The sequence below is a fragment of the Pagrus pagrus genome (genome assembly GCF_965226575.1).
Source record: "Pagrus pagrus genome assembly, chromosome: 6".
Classification (NCBI taxonomy): Eukaryota; Metazoa; Chordata; class Actinopteri; order Spariformes; family Sparidae; genus Pagrus; species Pagrus pagrus.
Window position 1 is genome coordinate 20,653,494 of NC_140190.1, and position 18,127 is coordinate 20,671,620.

At 39.5% G+C, this 18,127-nt stretch overlaps 1 protein-coding gene across 2 annotated transcripts; it reads right to left on the reverse strand.

Annotated features, from left to right (window-relative positions):
- Positions 1 to 5: 5 nt before the first annotated feature.
- tbxa2r (thromboxane A2 receptor) lies at positions 6 to 12,337 on the reverse strand. 2 transcript variants are annotated; one of them, XM_084356071.1, is made up of 4 exons: positions 12,088 to 12,337; positions 4,642 to 5,528; positions 3,373 to 3,506; positions 2,145 to 2,451 (listed from the first exon to the last, which is right to left on the reverse strand). In XM_084356071.1, exons 2-4 carry the CDS (start codon positions 5,437 to 5,439, stop codon positions 2,274 to 2,276), a joined length of 1,110 nt encoding a protein of 369 aa, XP_084212197.1. In that variant the 5' UTR covers positions 5,440 to 5,528; positions 12,088 to 12,337; the 3' UTR covers positions 2,145 to 2,273. The 2 variants fall into 2 exon arrangements, with proteins under 2 accessions (XP_084212198.1, XP_084212197.1); XM_084356072.1 differs by lacking the exon at positions 3,373 to 3,506 and having other exon boundaries at positions 6 to 2,451.
- Positions 12,338 to 18,127: the final 5,790 nt, after the last annotated feature.

Here is an 18,127-nt window from a genome sequence, read left to right on the forward strand (position 1 = left end):
AGTTGTAAAGCCTGTTTATTTTTATGTAATACTTTATTTTTATGTACACTCACATGACATTTCTGCCAAGCACATTCAACATTTACACTTCATTTTCACTGGAATGATACTGCAAAGGTGTTAAAGCGAGACACATCTCAAACATTATCAGTGATCAGTTGAGTAATTTCTTTGGTAATTAAGTGACAGTCTGACCGATATGAGACATGACAAATTATGTGCAAGATCAGCTGGGTGACTGAGTAATTAAGAGCAAGACATAAACGTTTCAGTTTCATATGTTATATAATAGTTATAATAGTACAATTATCTTTTACAATCTAGCTTCAATGTGTGTCTTCACATTACCCATTCTATCAGACTGAAGCTATCCAGTGATTAAATACCTCCCAATCCCTTTCATGAACAATGTCAGTTGACAGCAACTTACAGTTTTAAACATCTCTGAGAGAGGAGAGAGGGGAGGGATTGATATTATGAACACAGATTAGAGTTCAGTATCGGTTTGAGCTGGTTAGCTAAACTTCTTATTCTGATTCTGCCCTAAAAAAAATCATCAATTATTTTTAGCAATTAAATGAGAAACTGTACTTTTCCCAGATGGAAATATTGGACTTTTTCAGATCACTCAAATGACATTATATATATTTCCCTACTTATTCTCACTTGCACATGCTTTTAACCTTCTGCACATACTTTTTTCCCCTCACTTAAAGACACATTTCTGTTGAAATGTTTACTTTGATCAGCACACACGAACTACATCTCAAAACCTGGGCAATTAAAACCAAAACTATCTTCATAGTTAAACACCAGTGGAGAGAAAAAAATTGGGTGATCATATGGGAGCGTTTGAAATTAAGAGAGCCGAACCACACCAGTGATACAGAGAGTAATCAGTAAAGTGGTAAAATTACTTATCAAGTAATCTACTAGTGCAATAATATATTTATTTAATACTGTCAAAGATAGTAGGCAACTTAAATCTTCATATGACAGAAATTACACTTAATAAGATCTTTGTATCAGTAATAATCAATAGATAATGTGGATATTAAGCAATGTAAATAGTACGACCTTTAATGCAGTGTAACACATCTCAAATAAATAGTCAGCATTAAACTTTTTGGTCACATTTCTGAAGTTGACAGTGGAAAATAATGTTCTACTATTGACAGCTCAAGCTCATTTTCAGGGTATGTACCTTTTCCAATAATCACATTCTCATTATTTACCTTTTATTTCCCAACACACCATGATGTCTCTAATATTGACAAACACAGGACCAGAGGACCCTATAGAGGGATTCTAATTCTATAATTCTACGAATTCTCTGATTTTATGATCATTTCAAGGTTTGGGGTGTTTGATTTGCTTCACATGCATCAGCAGAACAATAAACACATGCATTGTAATGTGATGTATAAACTTGGGAAATTGAAATGGTTTAGGAGGCCTCTGGCAGACTGAGCTATGTTTCATTTTGGTCAAAGCATTTTCACTTTCAAGCACCTCTACGAGATTAGGATCAGCTAGTTTTCAGTGTTTGATGTTCTGGGGATCAACTGCTCAAACATTACCGTATGAAGAACCTTCATCAACACATTACTGCACGAACATTCATTGTATATAAAAAACTTCAGAAAGGGAATGATATATGAACAGTAGTGGGTCTCAAAAGCATCTAAGCAGCCCTAAGAGTCCATGTGCTTAAAAGGCATAATGCTCAACCAGAATGAAGTATCCCATTAAAACAATTGCCTGAATGACCACAGAGTACCTCGATAGCTGGACTGAAACACAACGTTTGAAACTCAAATATCAAAGTAGTGCATGTATATAGCTCAAATCTGTTTCCCTAGAGATATGTATGTGGTTAAAGAGAGTGTACTTTATCAAAAGATCACAGGTTTGAAAAGTTCAATCAGCCCCAGCATTCTCTTTATACTTTCCTCTAAATCAAAGTGTCATTGCTAATACTGCTGAACATTTCAATGCAATAAAATAACAATCAGACAATCAGCAATCCTGCATCTTATCCTGGTCACAGTTAACATGAAAACTCATCAGAGCTTGAAAACACATCCAACAACCCCCAATGATATCACTCTCAGTCTGCTGCAACAACAGCTCAAATCCAACCAATCACGGAGAAAGAGATGGCGCCTTCTGTGTTGATTTCTCCGGCTCTCCTGATTCATCCGAGCCCAGAGCGCTCCCAAGTGAGGGGCGTGTGAACCTGCGGACGGTGTCTCTGAAAGACGAGGACAGGCTCATGATGGAGTCCCGATGCACGTCGAAACGGGGGTAGATTCTCTTAAGAACTGCCCTGCGAAACAGGATGTATACCCACGGGTCCAGGATCTGGTTCCAGGTGGCGAAGCGTATCCACAGCAGTAGGTATTTGATTTGGAGCCGACCTTTGGATAGCACAGTTTGTGCAATAAAGACCTGGTAGTCAGGGAGGATGGAGGAAAGAAGTCGGGGGAGGGTGAGGTGAGATGAGATGGGAAAAGAAGAAGTCAAACAGTTGCAGGGGAGAAATGAGGTGAATTAAAAATTATAGTTGAAAAGAGTGGGAAGGCAAGGATTAAAAATAAGGAATGAGAGAGAAAGAACAAAACTGGTTAATTCACACAGACACATGTGCAAAGTCCACTAAGGCTAATTTTGCCATGGCCCTCCTGAGGGCTTAGAGTTGTTGCATGCAAATGTTGAGATGATCAAGTGCAAACCACAGTTTTAGTTTGGCAAACTTTTCTCAGAGGCAGAGCTGCTCCAAACACTGGCACAACCAAAGATTTCCGCTGTACAAGTTAGCATAGCGTCTAACTACCACTATGGTCTTACTTACTGGCACTAAGACTGTTTCAAGATCTGAGTGTAAACTAGGCTAGATAAGTAGATAAGCTACTACACCGTATAATTACTGAGCCTGAACAACTTTCTCAATGGTATGGCTCTTATTTGTGAGGATTTCTGTAGCTCTGCTTCAAAGAAATGTTTGAGCAACTAAATAAAGCTACAATCTGCAGATCATTAAGCTATCGGGGTTTAGCAGAAAAGAACCCATCTGTGTTAGTTTCAGGAATGAAAGCAATAAACAAACATCACAAAGGGCTTGAAACTATTTAGTGAAATGTTTATGATCTCACTGGGAATGGAATGAGTGTACAAAGAAGCAAAATGGGGCCACTGGCTGCACTATGAAGCATGCTCCTTCAATGACACCTGGGTGATGGGAGTTGAAAGTCATGGAATAACACATGCTGAGGCATAGCCATAGGTCAAAGTTATGATGGTTGTGAGAAATGGGAAAGATGTGTTATTATTAAAAAATGTAATTACGTTTTCGTTTTACATTTTACTCGCCTTAGCCAGGAAGCTCTACACATGATGTATATCCAGGGGTCAAATATCTGATTGCAGGTGGCCATTCGTATGCAGAACAAAACAGTATCACTTCCTACACGATCACCAGTCACCACGCACATCAGTGTATATATCTGTGCAGGGGGTCACACAACTGGGGTTAGAAAGGAATGCGGATAAATATGAGGTCCAATCAAATGGCTTTGACCCTCCTGTTCCTTACTCTGCATGTTGGGCTGAAAGCAACACAGTGACTGCACCAGTTTTCATCAGGATTTTCTCACTTTATATGAATGAAAACAAGAGAAATTTTAACAGTATTATTTTAACCACAGAGTCATATATCATGATCTCTTGACATAATGATGAGCTGTTTTTTGTTATTTATAAAAGGGCTCTCCTACCCCAGTGAACCAACAGTTCTGACGGATAAGCTACCACCATAATGTTGCTGATAATCCCTTATAGCACAGAAAGGGATGAATGCACACAACTACAGTACAGCAGGTGCTCTAGGTCAAAGTTTTATCAGGAAGCTGGAGTGTAGAGAATATATACAATTGACAGTAAGGTAATAATTTAACCTTGACTTAATTTTCTTTTCCAGATAAATTTGGCTTATCAAGGGGTTAGTTGTCACCATCTACGACTGTTCATTTTGACGTTGCCATGTTATCTTTGAGTGCAATGTTAACCGACAGAACCAAAAGTTGGAGCCACAAAAGGTAAACCCGAGTTGTAAACCAGAGTTTTCCTTTAAAGGCAGTGATTGCATGGATGACATGTTCTAAAGCTGTGTGTCATCTCAACTCAGGCATTAAGGGGCACTTTGATCCTGGGTAAGACCAGAGGGCCTTCAGATCAACTGTTTAGGAAGCTGCATTGCTAAGGGGAAATGAGGCATAGAGAGGGGAAGCGGAGAAAAGGAGCTTAGGACCTTGTGATTAAATGTAGTTGTTGGGTAGAAAGGTTAATTGACTGAGTAAAAGAGATATTAAATCAAAAGACTAGCAATCTAAGCAACAACAAGGATGTGTGTTGTCGAGAGAGCTTGAATCAGCAAAAATAGTGTCAGCACTTCCTCCACGACCTTCTAAGCAGAAGTTCAAACTTCAATGAAGTAAATAAATCTTGCTGCGACTTCCTGCAAAGGTTTTCTGTGACGTTAGCTAGAGCAACTCACTGGCCAGGATTTCAGATTTCTACTGCTTAAACAGGAGTTTGGTATTCAAATATTGATATTTACTTATTTCAAATGTACAAACTCACCAGTAGGGGGCACCAGCAGATAGACGCGATGACCATGATGAGGATGAGCTGAATCATCATCTCTACTTCGTGATCTCGGCGGCGCTGTGACCTGTCCTGTCCGCAGCACACCTTGATCAGGGTCACCACGCTCACCGTGTTCAGCAAAAACGACACGGCGATGCTGATCAACCCGACCAGGGAGAAGAGCAGGGAGAAGGCCAGGTCGTTTCCCTCAGAGCTTATGTTGAAAAAACACCAGGAGCCGGGTATCTGCATGTGGTAGCTCCCAACGCCGGTTAGGGGCAGCAAAGATATGCAGCCAGCGATCAACCACACCATCAGCACCATGGAGACTGTCCGGCCCTTGGGCATGCTGGTGGTGCGTGCAAATGGACGGTTGATGCCCATGAAGCGCTCCACGGCCATGGTGGCACCAAGCATCAGCGGGCACAGTCCATAGAAGACCATGGACATTCCCATGAAGTTGCAGAAGTGGCAGTTTGGATCTAACTTGCGCCAGTCAAAACCTGTGAGATGGAAGGAGATCACGATGGTGCCGGTGACCAGAAGACCCATGAAGTCAGTAGCCACCAGGCCGCATAGGAAAATCAAAAAGAAGGAGCGGGAGCGGTTGTGCGTCCGCCGGAAGGAGTTGAGGAGAGCAATGAAAGCGATGAGATTGGAGATGAGACCCAGAGCGGTAAAGGTGGATGAGAAGTATTTTGAGGCGACTGGGGAAGTATAATTGAATGGAGGGTTGTTGATGGAGTAGCAGATTGGGGTGTAGTTGGCGAGAGGCAGGGTTGAGGAAATCATGGTGGTTGGCTGGTGTGGGTTGTTGATTTCAGATGACTCAAAGATGGGAAGACAATACCAGTGAGTGGAATTTCATTTCTTTCTCCATCCTCAAAAGAAAAAGACAAAAGTTGAATTTCAGGACATGTTCTGTAATGGGAAGTTTGGCTTGCAGCAAGACAGATATTAAAAATGCATTGAAACATACAATATAAATGAAACAAGCAACAGAATGAAATGGAAAGAGTTGGATAGGTTTTGATGCACTTCACATGTGTCAGTCTTCCTGTCCAAGCCACTGTGAACAATGCATTTGTGTTTACTCTTGTGGATACAATGCTAAATGATGCTTATCCAACTTAGCCGGAGTACGCTGCAAAATTTCAGGTGCTAAAAACTGGTTTCTTTTCACCTGTCTATTTTCTTTACACGCTTTCCAGAGTCATGTAAGGCTGGGCTGAAGCTTCTCCTTGCCTGCATGAGACAGAATGAAAGAAATCCCCATTTTGTATCTTGACAGCCTCTAGATTATATTTTGGCGCAGTTAATGTTTCATATACACTACTCAAAATTAGTCAGGGATGTTGGGCTATTTTAGTGTTTCACCTGATTGTTTATTCTTTGACATATCTGAATTTTTATTTTGTGTTTTGTGAATATTTTTGGTCCCCCCAGAAAATGTGACACATTTTAATTGACTTTTATTGCATATCTATTTAGATGCATATATGCAGCCATATCCCCAAATCCCTAACTCATTTGGAGTAGTCATTAATATAGAACTATATAGGCTCCGAGCAGCCAACAGGAAGCTTGCAGGACATCGTAATGGGAGACGTTTTATACATTAATGTTAAGTTGCACTTACTGCTGTAAAGGACATGTGGAAGTACTTAGTGCATTACAGTATTGACCACTCTGAACCGTGACTTGTGGAGCAAATTGCACAAGCTGAAGAAAACTACAAGGCTTCACCCACTAAACCTATATGTGGCTAAACAAGTGAACCAACCATTCATCATTGACAAAATTGGCAGATTGATCCCTGACTTTGTTATTGCTTCAAAAACACCTTTTAGAATCTACAAATGCAAACGTGCAAATAAGCACATATCGTCATTTTGGAGCCTGACAAAGCACCACATCTAAACGTTTTAGTTGAAAAGCAGTACTGCAATTCCAGTTGAAATGTGGTCTATATGTGAGTATCTAACCAATGTCTTAAAATAACTGGTGAGAAAACTTTCACTTTTAAAAGTGAAAGTGAACCAGTTCTGAATGTCTTTTCACCAGTGACCATAGATTGTTTTTAAACAGGGAAACCACTTTTTTTTAGGTAAAACTGAAAATGAATGTATCCAAAATGTTCGTCATTGTACAGGAAACTGTACCTGGCAATTTTCCCTCATTTTCACTTGTCTGGTTATCTTGATGGCTCTTATTTTTTTGTTTGCTTTATCTGACATCTTCTTAAGTGACTTAACAATGTTCCCAGATCTCAGCAATGTACTTCAGGTACAGTATTATATATCAATACAAATTACTGGTACAACTACTAAAATAATAGTTCAAATAAATGAGAATGATCGTTTTAAAAAAACATCTGTTTAATCCAAAGCATCTTGAGGTACAGTGAGTGCATTTTTAGGATGGCCAATGTAAAGTCAGTGTAACAGCTCAGACACAGCACGAACATAACACCCACATAAACACATAAATACAGTGACAGCATGGGACAGAGATGGAGAGAGTGACATGGAGACTGAAATAGACAGAGAGTAGGAGAGCTGGCACATCCTGGCAGGAAACGCAGTTCTGTGAACACCACTGACAGAAACACTAACAGGAAATAAACAAATAATCTATGATGTTGTCCCTAGTGGTCTGTCCCCAATACACTGCCCGTCATAGTCAGATTGTATGAGAACGAGTTCAAGCGAAGCGGAGGTGCACGTTAGGCCGGATAGTGAGGTGAAATCAAATACGGGAGATAAATAATTTAAGTTTCTTTTTCTTGAACAAATATTTGTTTGATGGCATATCAGATGGATATTATTCTGAAACAGTGAATATAAAAATTCCATGACGCTATATGGAAAAAAAAATAACCTTATTCAAACAAACTCATAACATATGTTATACACTCATACCTAAACTAACAAGATACTTTTTTCTTTTTTTACCACTTAGTAAGCTATCAGCTACTCACTCTGATCTTATCAACATCCTGTGAGCATCCTGAAAATGTTATCAGTGTAGAGAGAGTGTAAAATATGTTTACTGTAGGCGTTATGTCTGTGTAGGTGTAATGATTTTCAAGATATGATAAAACTCTAAGAAAAAAATGAGATAAGAAATAATATAGTAGAGAAAGAGAAAAGGAAAAAGAAAGGAAATGGAAGGCAATTCATAGACGGTGAATAAACAATTAAAAGTACTGGCTATTAATCTTGTACCCAGAAATTGTGTTATAAAAATAGTTATACAGGATTTTCCTGCATATGGAAATTTTTGTCACTCATCCAGATATTTTGCTGTAGTCCATTGTTTAACTAAGTAAACTTTGAACTAGAGGAAAGCACACTGGACTGTGCAGGAGATTAAACAATGAGGGTAACATTAAAAAAGCAGGAGCAATTTTAAAAGGATGCACATGTAGCACAAACTTTATTTATTTCGTTGACTTTCCAGCACCACCATCTGTCATTTTACTGTGGTCCTGCTTTTTGCATTACATTTCACACAAAACACAATGAGGTGTGAATTGCTGCATTGCACTTTAACATTCCTTATGTCACACTCTCTCGTAGTTTGTCAGGAAAAACAAAACGTCTTGATGGTTTAACTGCACCACAGCAAACGCAAGAAACAGGTGTCTTTTTTTAGCCAGTCCCACCCTTGAATTTACGTCTTCAAAGTAAGAAGCAACACAGCTACAAACAGCGGGGGACAGTGTTTTAAATCCTATTTATAATTTCCAGCTTGTTAAAAAAATGCCCTTATATTACCTTAAATTGAAAAGTTTGATAGACCATTTACTTTTGCATTTAGCATGTAAACAAAACAAGAAGGACCTTGCATGCAACTCACACATTACAGCTGGCAATAAAGTTCAAAAGACTTTGTTTTTACCTTCTAAATAGAATTTGCTGTTGTTTTATGTGTTGTGGCTGATTCACATCTGGGTTGAAATACTTAACTAGAAATATTTCAAACCACTGGACATCCCCAGATGACAAAATGCCTCTGCAAAACAAACCTACATCCTTTAAGATCAAATGTTTGTGGGGTTTTTTTAATATTACATACCTTTCTGGGGAAACTGATATCATCTTTGAATCTGCTTTTCGTCTGATTGTACAATGTGATACATGACTCACGATGCCCAATAGTAATGGCAGCAGGTTTTTGTCTAACTGTCACATTTTCCCAAAAGGCAGAAACCATTAAGATACATAACTTGAGAGAAACCTCTGGCTGTCCCACTAAAAGCTAACTACACAATAATCAGGTCGTTCCATCCCTCAGAGAATACCAGGATGAGACAGATGGGGCTTGGCGCCAGCTCTTGTGTGACCTTGAAAACCTTTTGAGAGTCCCATTAGCCAAAAGAGCCTTTTAGCATCTCAGATCAATAAGTCAAAATGGTTTCCTATTTAAACTAATGGGAGACCACAAAAACTTAATCATGAGGTGTATGTACTGTATGGAGAATGCTGAGTGTCTGCGAAAACATATTTTTTTTCAAATGCTATACAAGTTGGCTCCTAAATGCTCTTGTGGTTGCTCGAAATGAAAACATTTTGAAACCTCTGGAATAGTTTTGCTGTCCACTCAATATCCTGCTCAAGCCATCAGTACTGTTGGCTTATATGATGATTTGTTTTCCATGTTCTCATTGCACCATCTTAATCAAATGTATTTATAATGTCCCTTAATAAAAAAGGTCGTTAAGAATTGCTTGATTGAGGCAAAAGACACAAATGCACATGAAAGAGAGCAATAAAGAGAGAAGATAATAAAAAGAAGAAGAACACGATTAGCGCAAAGGAATCCAGCTATGTGCACTAATGTCGCCAAGCCAAACTCTTTTGCATTTAGTCTGTTAGGCTGTTAAAGTGGTTTTGGCATTATGCTCTCAGTGAAGTAAAGAAATAAAACCTCAGCCTGCTGGTTTTACTAGGTTATCTTATAATAAATTATTTCAAATAAAAGACTCAGAATAAAACAGGATTTAAAAGTCTCGACCCTGTATGATTCTCACACATAGACCCATAAGAGAGGTCACTGTTGACACATGGAATCAGAGCTCTGTCTCCACCACAACACCTTGGAAGAAGCTGTTGCACGCGATGGACAGACCGTGGTCTGAGCTGACAGAGTGCAGGACTACAGCTGAACAAGGAGAGGTGGACTAACATCAATGCTTGGTGCTCACACACTGTCAAAGTTGATGTCAAACTTTTGGTATGAAGATGCCGACCACATTATCATCCCCATTTTGTTGCTTCCATTTACATTCATATATGTTCTGTAATTTGTATACCATGAAGGTGTTTACAAACTTTAATTTTGTTACATTATGCAACCCTGTGTTGTATAATAATGAATAAATGACCATGTACCATGGTGAATGTTATCTAGCGCTGAAGTGATTAGCTTGTTCATTTGAGATGTCTGTCTCTTTTACTGTGTGTGTGGACTGTGAGGATGAGTGTCTAATTACATCAAAAGATAATTTCTCAGATGCTATCTTTTGAATGTATCCAATACCACAGGGAAAGGACCATTGTTTCACTAAAGAGACATGTTGATGAAGGTTCTCAGTCATCCAGGTCATGCTAAGTGCTGTATCGTAGGCAACTGGACTTGTTTCACTTTGTTGAAGATGTTTCACCTCTCAGCCAAGAGGCTTCTTCAGTTCTAACTAACTGGAGAGGAGTTGGCTGGCTTTTAAACTCTGTGTGGGAGTGTCCTTACAGAGTCGTTAAGGACACGTGTGAGCTCTGAGTTTCAGAGTCGATAGGGCCACTTCTTTCACATCATCTGTCTGCTCTGGCCAAGAGGTTTACATTGTAGTCCTCAAAGAAATGATTTTTCTCCTTCAGATGTAAGTGGACAGCAGAGTCTTGACCTGAGGAGTTGGCTCTCCTGTGTGGTGCCATGTGTTTATGGAGAGGTTGTTTTGTTTCCCCAATGTACAAATCTGTGCATTCCTGGCTGCATTGAACAGCATAAACTGCATTACTTTGTTTATGTCTGGGTGTTTTGTCCTTAGGATGGACAAGTTTCTGCCTCAGTGTGTTGGTAGTTTTGAATAGGGTATGATGTTTATTGAAGATCCTCCTGAGTTTTTCAGATGTTCCTGCGACATAAATTATGATTATGTTACGTTTTCTCGTCTCCTCCTCTCTGTCTGCTCTGGATCTTTTAGAGGTTTTGACAGAGGTCCAGTTTGGGTAGCCACATGCTTTAAGTGCTCCCCTGATGCGCCTCTGACTTTGTGGGCACGGTCTCAGCCCAATGGTTTAGGGTTCTGATGACCCCCAGCTTGTGCTGGCGCGAGATAAAACAGCAAGTTTTGATCTCTGTGTATAGGTTTTCTGTACACCTCAATGTTGAGGCTTTTGTCTTCTTCAGTGTGTACTGCACAGTCCAAGAAGGGCAGACTGTCTCCTGTGACATCTTCCCGTGTGAATTTGATGTTATTGTATATATTACATATTTATATACTAAATGAACAGGTGAAATAGGCATTACATGTTCATTTTTTTAACTTACTTGGTAGAAAGAAACACCACTACTCTATGCATTAAATTTAGGAAAAGTAGGAAGGAAAGTAGGTAAGCATCTTCTGCAACTGGTCAAAAAAAGGGTCCAGCATCACTTCCAAAAAATCTGAGGTCAAAGGCTTCGGTTTCTGGCAAACGACAGAAACTGGCAAACAACAGCCTGACCATTTGTTTATTTTACAAAGTGCACCAGTGGGATTTGACTCATGAATGCTGGCCAATGTCAGTGTCGTGTAATTCCCACTGACCTAGATAAGAACCACAGCTACAATACCAGGGGTAGGGCCAAAGATAGTTACCCATTAAAGGGTCAATTAAATGCTTAGTTGGCATAAAATTGTGCCTCAGCTCTACTTCACAAGACTGGAGTTTAGTTTGGATTACTCTTGAACAATATTCTATCATTACATTATAATACTCCCAGGTCTATGTTGGTCCAACTGACATAATGACAAATGATGAAGATGAGAAGTTAAACTATACGTAATACTTCTAAACTAGGGTAAATGTGCAAAATTAAACCGATCTAGTCAACTATTTGATTGCAACAAACTAAAACGATATCATCAAAGTTGAATATATACAACTTCCACTAGGTGCCTTGACAATAAGAACCATATAATAAATCTATTTATCCTGATATACTGCAACAACATCTATAATCAGGTATGTCCACAGGAAAGGTGAGCTGACAGATAAATATCGAAACCAAAGTCCATAATATGTAAACAATTCCTCATTCCATATTTCCGGGTTCCACTACAGCTTTGATATGTTAAATTATATATTTTAAGTCAAATTTAATATTTTGTGTTTCCAAATGAAGATATGAAATATCACACATGTGGCTGTACTAAGTAAATCAAATTTGTCTTACCACCGCTGAAGTTTTTTCAAGCACCAAGTTGACTCTCAGCTGGGAAGTTTTCACTGCTGCAGCCAAACCATCTTCCTGCACTTGTAAGATTAATGATAGTAGTACAAACAACAATCACAAGAAGAGGTGGGACACACGTCACATTTAGCAAGTCCCATCTGATGAAGTGAAACAGAAATTCCTGCAGTGGGCTGGTAGCAGTAAGCCCCGCTCATCTCAACTCCCTTCCCCCAGTCTGTGCTGCTGCAGCTCTGATACTCATCTCTGTCCCTGCTGCTGCTCTTTCCTTTTTGCTTGATTCACCCCTCCCCGGAAGATAAAGGGGAGGGGCTCTGCAAGAGCACCACTTTGTATTTTTAGGCAGAAGAATGAGAAACAGAGAAAAGCCGTAAAGCACCAAACTGAACTCAGTAAGTGGTGCACAGTGGGGAGAAAGGGCATTTGTCTCATGTTCAGCTTTAAATTAATTTAGTACATGTGTGAGTGTGTGTGATGGGGAGGTGAAAGTGGAGAACATGTTAATGATGTCGCTGTCCCTAAAAGCTGCAGAAAAGGATCAATGAAAGATTGGCCAATACATCACAAGATTAGATTTGTTTTTAGCACACAGCACTTGGAGGTCTGAACAACTACAGCACTTAGAATGCCAATGAAAGTAACTTTTGTAGGACCTACAGTACATCTGAGGCTTTCCTCAAAACTGTAAAAAGGCTAAGACGTTATTTGCATCACATCAGGGAAAGATTCTCTATGACAATAATATTTCTAATGCAAATTATTACTCCAAAATTTTTGTTGACTTGAGACTAGAGAAAACGGAATAATAATCAACTCACGTGTTTACAGGTCCCAATCCCAGGGGAGCACTACTGCAAGCCTTTTGTGGTTTCAGAGGAAGCTGCATAAATTGCCTTAAGTGATGTCACTCAGAGGTCAAGTGGCATTGTGGGTAATGTAGGCACCAGGCTTTGAAGAGGAACAAGAATGCATGGAATTAAAAAGGCGATATCTCTGGTTCTGCTGTATCGATTCTGATCATTTGATTCAAACTGTCCATAAGTGTTAAAGGAGTGCAATGTTAGACCGGTAGATTGCTGCTTGACTACATTACCCACAATGCAACTTAGCCACTGAGTGAAATAACTGGAGGCAAAGACAGCCCCCCTCATCAGACCGACTCCCTCTTGAGTGATTGGACCTATACACTCTTCCATAAATGGGTAAAAAATGACCCGTATTAGAATCAATGCGTTTTTGTGCCACTTTTGTCATTTTTGTTAAGAACAATCATTTATGTTATGTTTTGTATTGTACACACAAGAATGATTTCATGTTTGAGTTATTTTTATTTTTCACTTTTTAACATTTGGAACATGTTCAAACATTTTGAACAATAATAATTGAAAACAAAGAAAATTGATTGCACAGAACATAGCAATAGAAAAATGTCAACATTCATTTTGTGTGTGTGTGTGTGTGCTTGTGTGTGTAACTGTCCAGTCATTGACAATTCATCTCTATTTGTAGAGCTTTTGATGTCATAGTCCCTCACTGCATGCAGTTGTCACAAACTATCTGTTTATTGCTGTGATCATTGCACACAGGTACATTGCATTTGCCACAACTATTGTTGACTATAGCTGTTATCATACTATATTACTATATCATCGTCTCTTCAGTTTTGTATTGTTATTATTATTATTATTATTATTGTTATTTTTACTATTACTACTATTATTATTATTATTATTACAATTACTATTATATCATTATTATTATTATTATTATTATTATTATCATCATTATTATACTATAGCAGTCTGACGTCAGTCTGAAGACTGAATATGACTTTAATCACCACAGGCCTTATATACACCGATCAGTCACAACATTAAAACCACTGACAGGTGACGTGAATAACATTGATCATCTCATCACAATGCGATGTTCTGCTGGGAAACCTTGGGTACTGGCATTCATGTGAATGCCACTTGACACGCACCACCCATTCAAACACTGTTGTGGACCAAGTACACCCCCTCATCACAACAACATTACCCGATGGCAGTGGCCCCCCAGCAGGACAATTTGCCCTGACACACCGCAAACACTGCTCAGGAACAGCTCCAGGAACACAATAAAGGCCCAAGGTGTTGACCGGGCCTCCAAATTCCCCAGATCCTAATCTGATCGAGCATCTGTAAGACGTGCTGGAGCAGGTCTGATCCATGGAGGCCCCACCCCCCAACATACAGGACCCAGAGGATCCACTATAAAACACCCTGGTGCCAGACACCACAGGACACCCTCAGAGGTCTTAAGTCTATGTCTTGAAAGGTCAGAGCTGTTTTGGCTGCACAAGGGGAACCTTTACAATATTAGGCAGGTGGTCATAATGTTATGCCTGATCGGTGTATGTGTTTATGTGAATGCATGTATGTATGTGTGTGTGTGTGTGTGTATACATGTATATATGTATTTTATTTTCTCTTTTTCTCCCTCTCTTCCCCCTCTTGCTATCTCTCTGTTTGTCTCTCACCCCTTTTCTCCTCTACTCTTCCCACCGCTCAGAAGCCATACTCCCGACTGCGCACTCTAATACAGAACACTGCCACTCATACAAATACCCAAACATACTTAAACACATACTGTATACTCTACCTTATGACTATAATCACTCTGCTTTTGTTGTTCTGTCTGCACTGGTTTGTTTTGTAAACTTAATCACCAATAATAAAAAAATAGTAAATAACTGGAGGCATTTTATTAGATTCCATGCAGCTCCCTCTGGTGCCACAAACGGCTTTATACTACTTTTTCACATATACAGTAGTACTCCCCAAGTCAACACACTTTATTGCGTAAAATTGGTGGAGTTACTCTTTAAGACAAGTCTGGCGTGTCTTCAGCAGATGTTTTTATATACAATCTGACTTTTACACATACTGAATAACTTGTTCAGACTGACAGATGCAGTGCAGATGTGGCCCATGACTGCCAAATAGTTTCAGCTAAGCACAGGTCTGTAAATCAGTTACAAAGCTAAAGTCTAGAGGACAGCAGGAATGAAGGGGAAAAAAGAGAAGTCGCAACAACACAATTATAAGGCACGGCTACAGTTTTCTTGGCGGATGAAAATAGTCCACAAATGTGTATTGAGGAAATTGTCTGCCAACTGCAACTTGTTGGCAAAATCAGTGCATCAATGAACAAATAGTCATGAAAGGATTGTTCAACATTTTGAGAAATATGGCCTTCTTGCAGTAGAGTTAGTTGATTTTACCACTGTTTGTTTGTTGGATACGGAGCTGATCCAGAAGGGTGACTAGCTTAGCTTAATGTGCGTTCATGTGCTGTCGGCATTATGGGAATAACGTCACCACTCTCTCAAGTAGGAACATCTTGGGGAGTCTAAGAAAATGTTTGTACACAAGTTGCCGAGTTGTCATCATAGGATGCTAAAACATTGCGTACGAAAGTACACATTCGGTTAACGATAAGAAACTTTTACCAAAGTCATGTATTGTATAGTCATTGTGTATTTCCTTTGCTCTTCTTTCTCAGTCGAGGTGTTTTTTAAATGCTCTGAGCGATAAAGTGCAAAACAATTTCTTCTTGGTATCCATGCTGCGCCCACATTCCAACATGATGCACATGAACACACTGAAGTCAGAAGAACGTCTTCCCAACTGAAGACATGGGACCATTGGAAACGGGACCATCTGAGGAGCATGTGAATGCAGCATTAGCATACAGACTGGAAGGTAACATGTTTACTGGAAACAGCAAGTCTGGCTCTGTCAAAAGTAGAGAAACAGCAACTCTTCATCTGACAGACACGCACACTCACTAATGCACATTGAAAGAAAGCAAATGACTATTAATGTCAGTATCTCCAATTTATCATTGGTGGTGAAAGAAGTATGGGAAGCCACAGGCTGCAATACATTTGCATCACAATATAACAAAGTTACAAGGACTCATTTATCAGCCAGTCTGTCTAAAGGACAGTCAGTCTAAACAGTTGTCTCTGAAATGAGCCTGGGATCGAGGCAGGCACTGGATCAACAGTGACCATTAAATCACAATCTGGGCCTTATCTCATAGGGACAACATGTGAGACAAGCAGTAAAAACAAGAATGACAGTGATGGAGTACGGCATCATACCCAGTCAGATATTGTTCCAGTATCTCACACAACCACGACCATCATCGACACATGAGTGATCTTCTAGTTTGGGCAGGCTTTCACCAATTTAAAGTCAGAGGTCTGTAATGGAGACCTGTCTTTTAATGCTCAAGTAGCAAAACAAGTGCAACCATCTTCACATGAGGCACATTACTGTTTCTTTCAAACGCTGACCTGGAGTCATGTCATGCTTTTATTTGTTCCAGGCTCAATTTTTATAAATTATTTTATTCCAGACTCAGCAGCAGATAGACATAAACTGCAGCTCTGTCTGTAACACACAGTGAAAGCAAAAAACATGTTAAATCTTGAAATGCTGCCCTTTTTTAAATTGTTGTTAGGTTTTGTTCCTTCGCAATGGCAGGCACCCACTTACATCACTGATTTCTTACTGCCCTTGATATTTATTCCTCACATGTACAAATTAGACAGATTAATGAACATAACATCAACATTTTATGATTAAAAATGAGAAATAATGCACTTGAAAACACAGGATACATAATCTGAATCACTGATGTGCAACACAGTGGATGCACTGACTGAACCAAGCTACGGCATAGCTTAAGGGCAGTGTGGATGTTTTCCTCCTACAAGAGTACGACTGATATTCCCTCATCTATTACCCATGTGGCAGATGAAAGGGTTTGAGATAAGGAATGCAATGGTGGGTGTCCGAATAACCACAATTTATTCCACTTAAGCAATCCTTTGGGCTTTATACACTGGGTGTGTGAGTGAAGACATTCTGGAGAAAACAAATGTAGCGCAGAGTAAAGCCAAGATTAGAGACATACAAAACAGTTCTTCACTTGCTATCATATAAATGGATCTGATGCATTGGAGAACATTTCAAGCTTATAGTTCTTGGGCAACAGATGATGTTTTTGTCTGTGTTTTGTGAATGTTATCACCTTTGAGGCCATGTTAGCACAGTAACCTGGATGTTCTAGTGTATGAGAACACTGGTTGTGACCAAAGATAGACAAAAATACAAACTGGAGGCTGGAGACTAGAAAGTCCAGTCATGTTAAAAATAAAAGAAGAAGAAGAAGAAGAAGAAGAAGAACGATGTCAGCATTGCTGACCAACCAGGACACTGACATTAGTGCCTTGCTGTTCCCCCCTGCCTCTAAAATGAGCTGTCCAGCTGTTGGGAACAACCAGACAGGTTCTGCTTAGTTGAACTCCAAATTGGTCCATTTGGCAGCTAATTGCATTAAGGGTCAGCTGCTAATGTCCTCAGGTTGCCACAACTCGAGCTAGTTGGCAAGATAGATGTGGTTCCTGAAGCACACACTGCTGGAGGTCAAAGGTTACAGACCCACTTGTGATTGTGTGTTCATTTCAAGATTGTCCTCTATGAGACTTTGAATTAGTTATATACATTTTATCATGCAAATAGCAGCACAGTGGCGCAGTGGTTAGCATTGTTGCCTCACAGCAAGAGGTCCTGGGTTTGGTATGATGTACAGTAAATGCAATAGCTTAAAGATATACTGTACTGAGACTGAGAAGGTTTCCCTTCCTAAGGAGAGAGGAAAACATGGACCAATCAACAGCTTCTTCTCCATAAGTAATCATTTGATGACAAAGTGAAATAGAAATACCTGATGGCATCGTACTTTATAATACAACTAACACCAACCACAGACTAAGCCTGTATACATCCAAAACATACAATATTGTCACTATAAGAATCCACCTATGCCAGTAGAAAAACTTCAGTGAGCTTTTGGCATCATTTTTTGCAGACTTGGACTGTTTGTCTGAGACCACTGTTGTAGAGATTCTCCTAAAAGGTCTGTTAAAGCAGAATATCCAACTGGCCTCAAGCTACCACAGTTGCCA

What these genes read in the sequence shown, in the direction of transcription:
- tbxa2r (XM_084356071.1), bottom strand. Translation starts at nt 5,439, where the DNA reads ATGATTTCCTCAACCCTGCCTCTCGCCAACTACACCCCAATCTGCTAC. An exon ending in TCTGCTGGTGCCCCCTACTG is followed by an intron (nt 3,507 to 4,641) that starts GTGAGTTTGTAC and finishes CCCCCTGCACAG; the next exon opens with ATATATACACTGATGTGCGT. An exon ending in TGTAGAGCTTCCTGGCTAAG is followed by an intron (nt 2,452 to 3,372) that starts GCGAGTAAAATG and finishes CCTGACTACCAG; the next exon opens with GTCTTTATTGCACAAACTGT.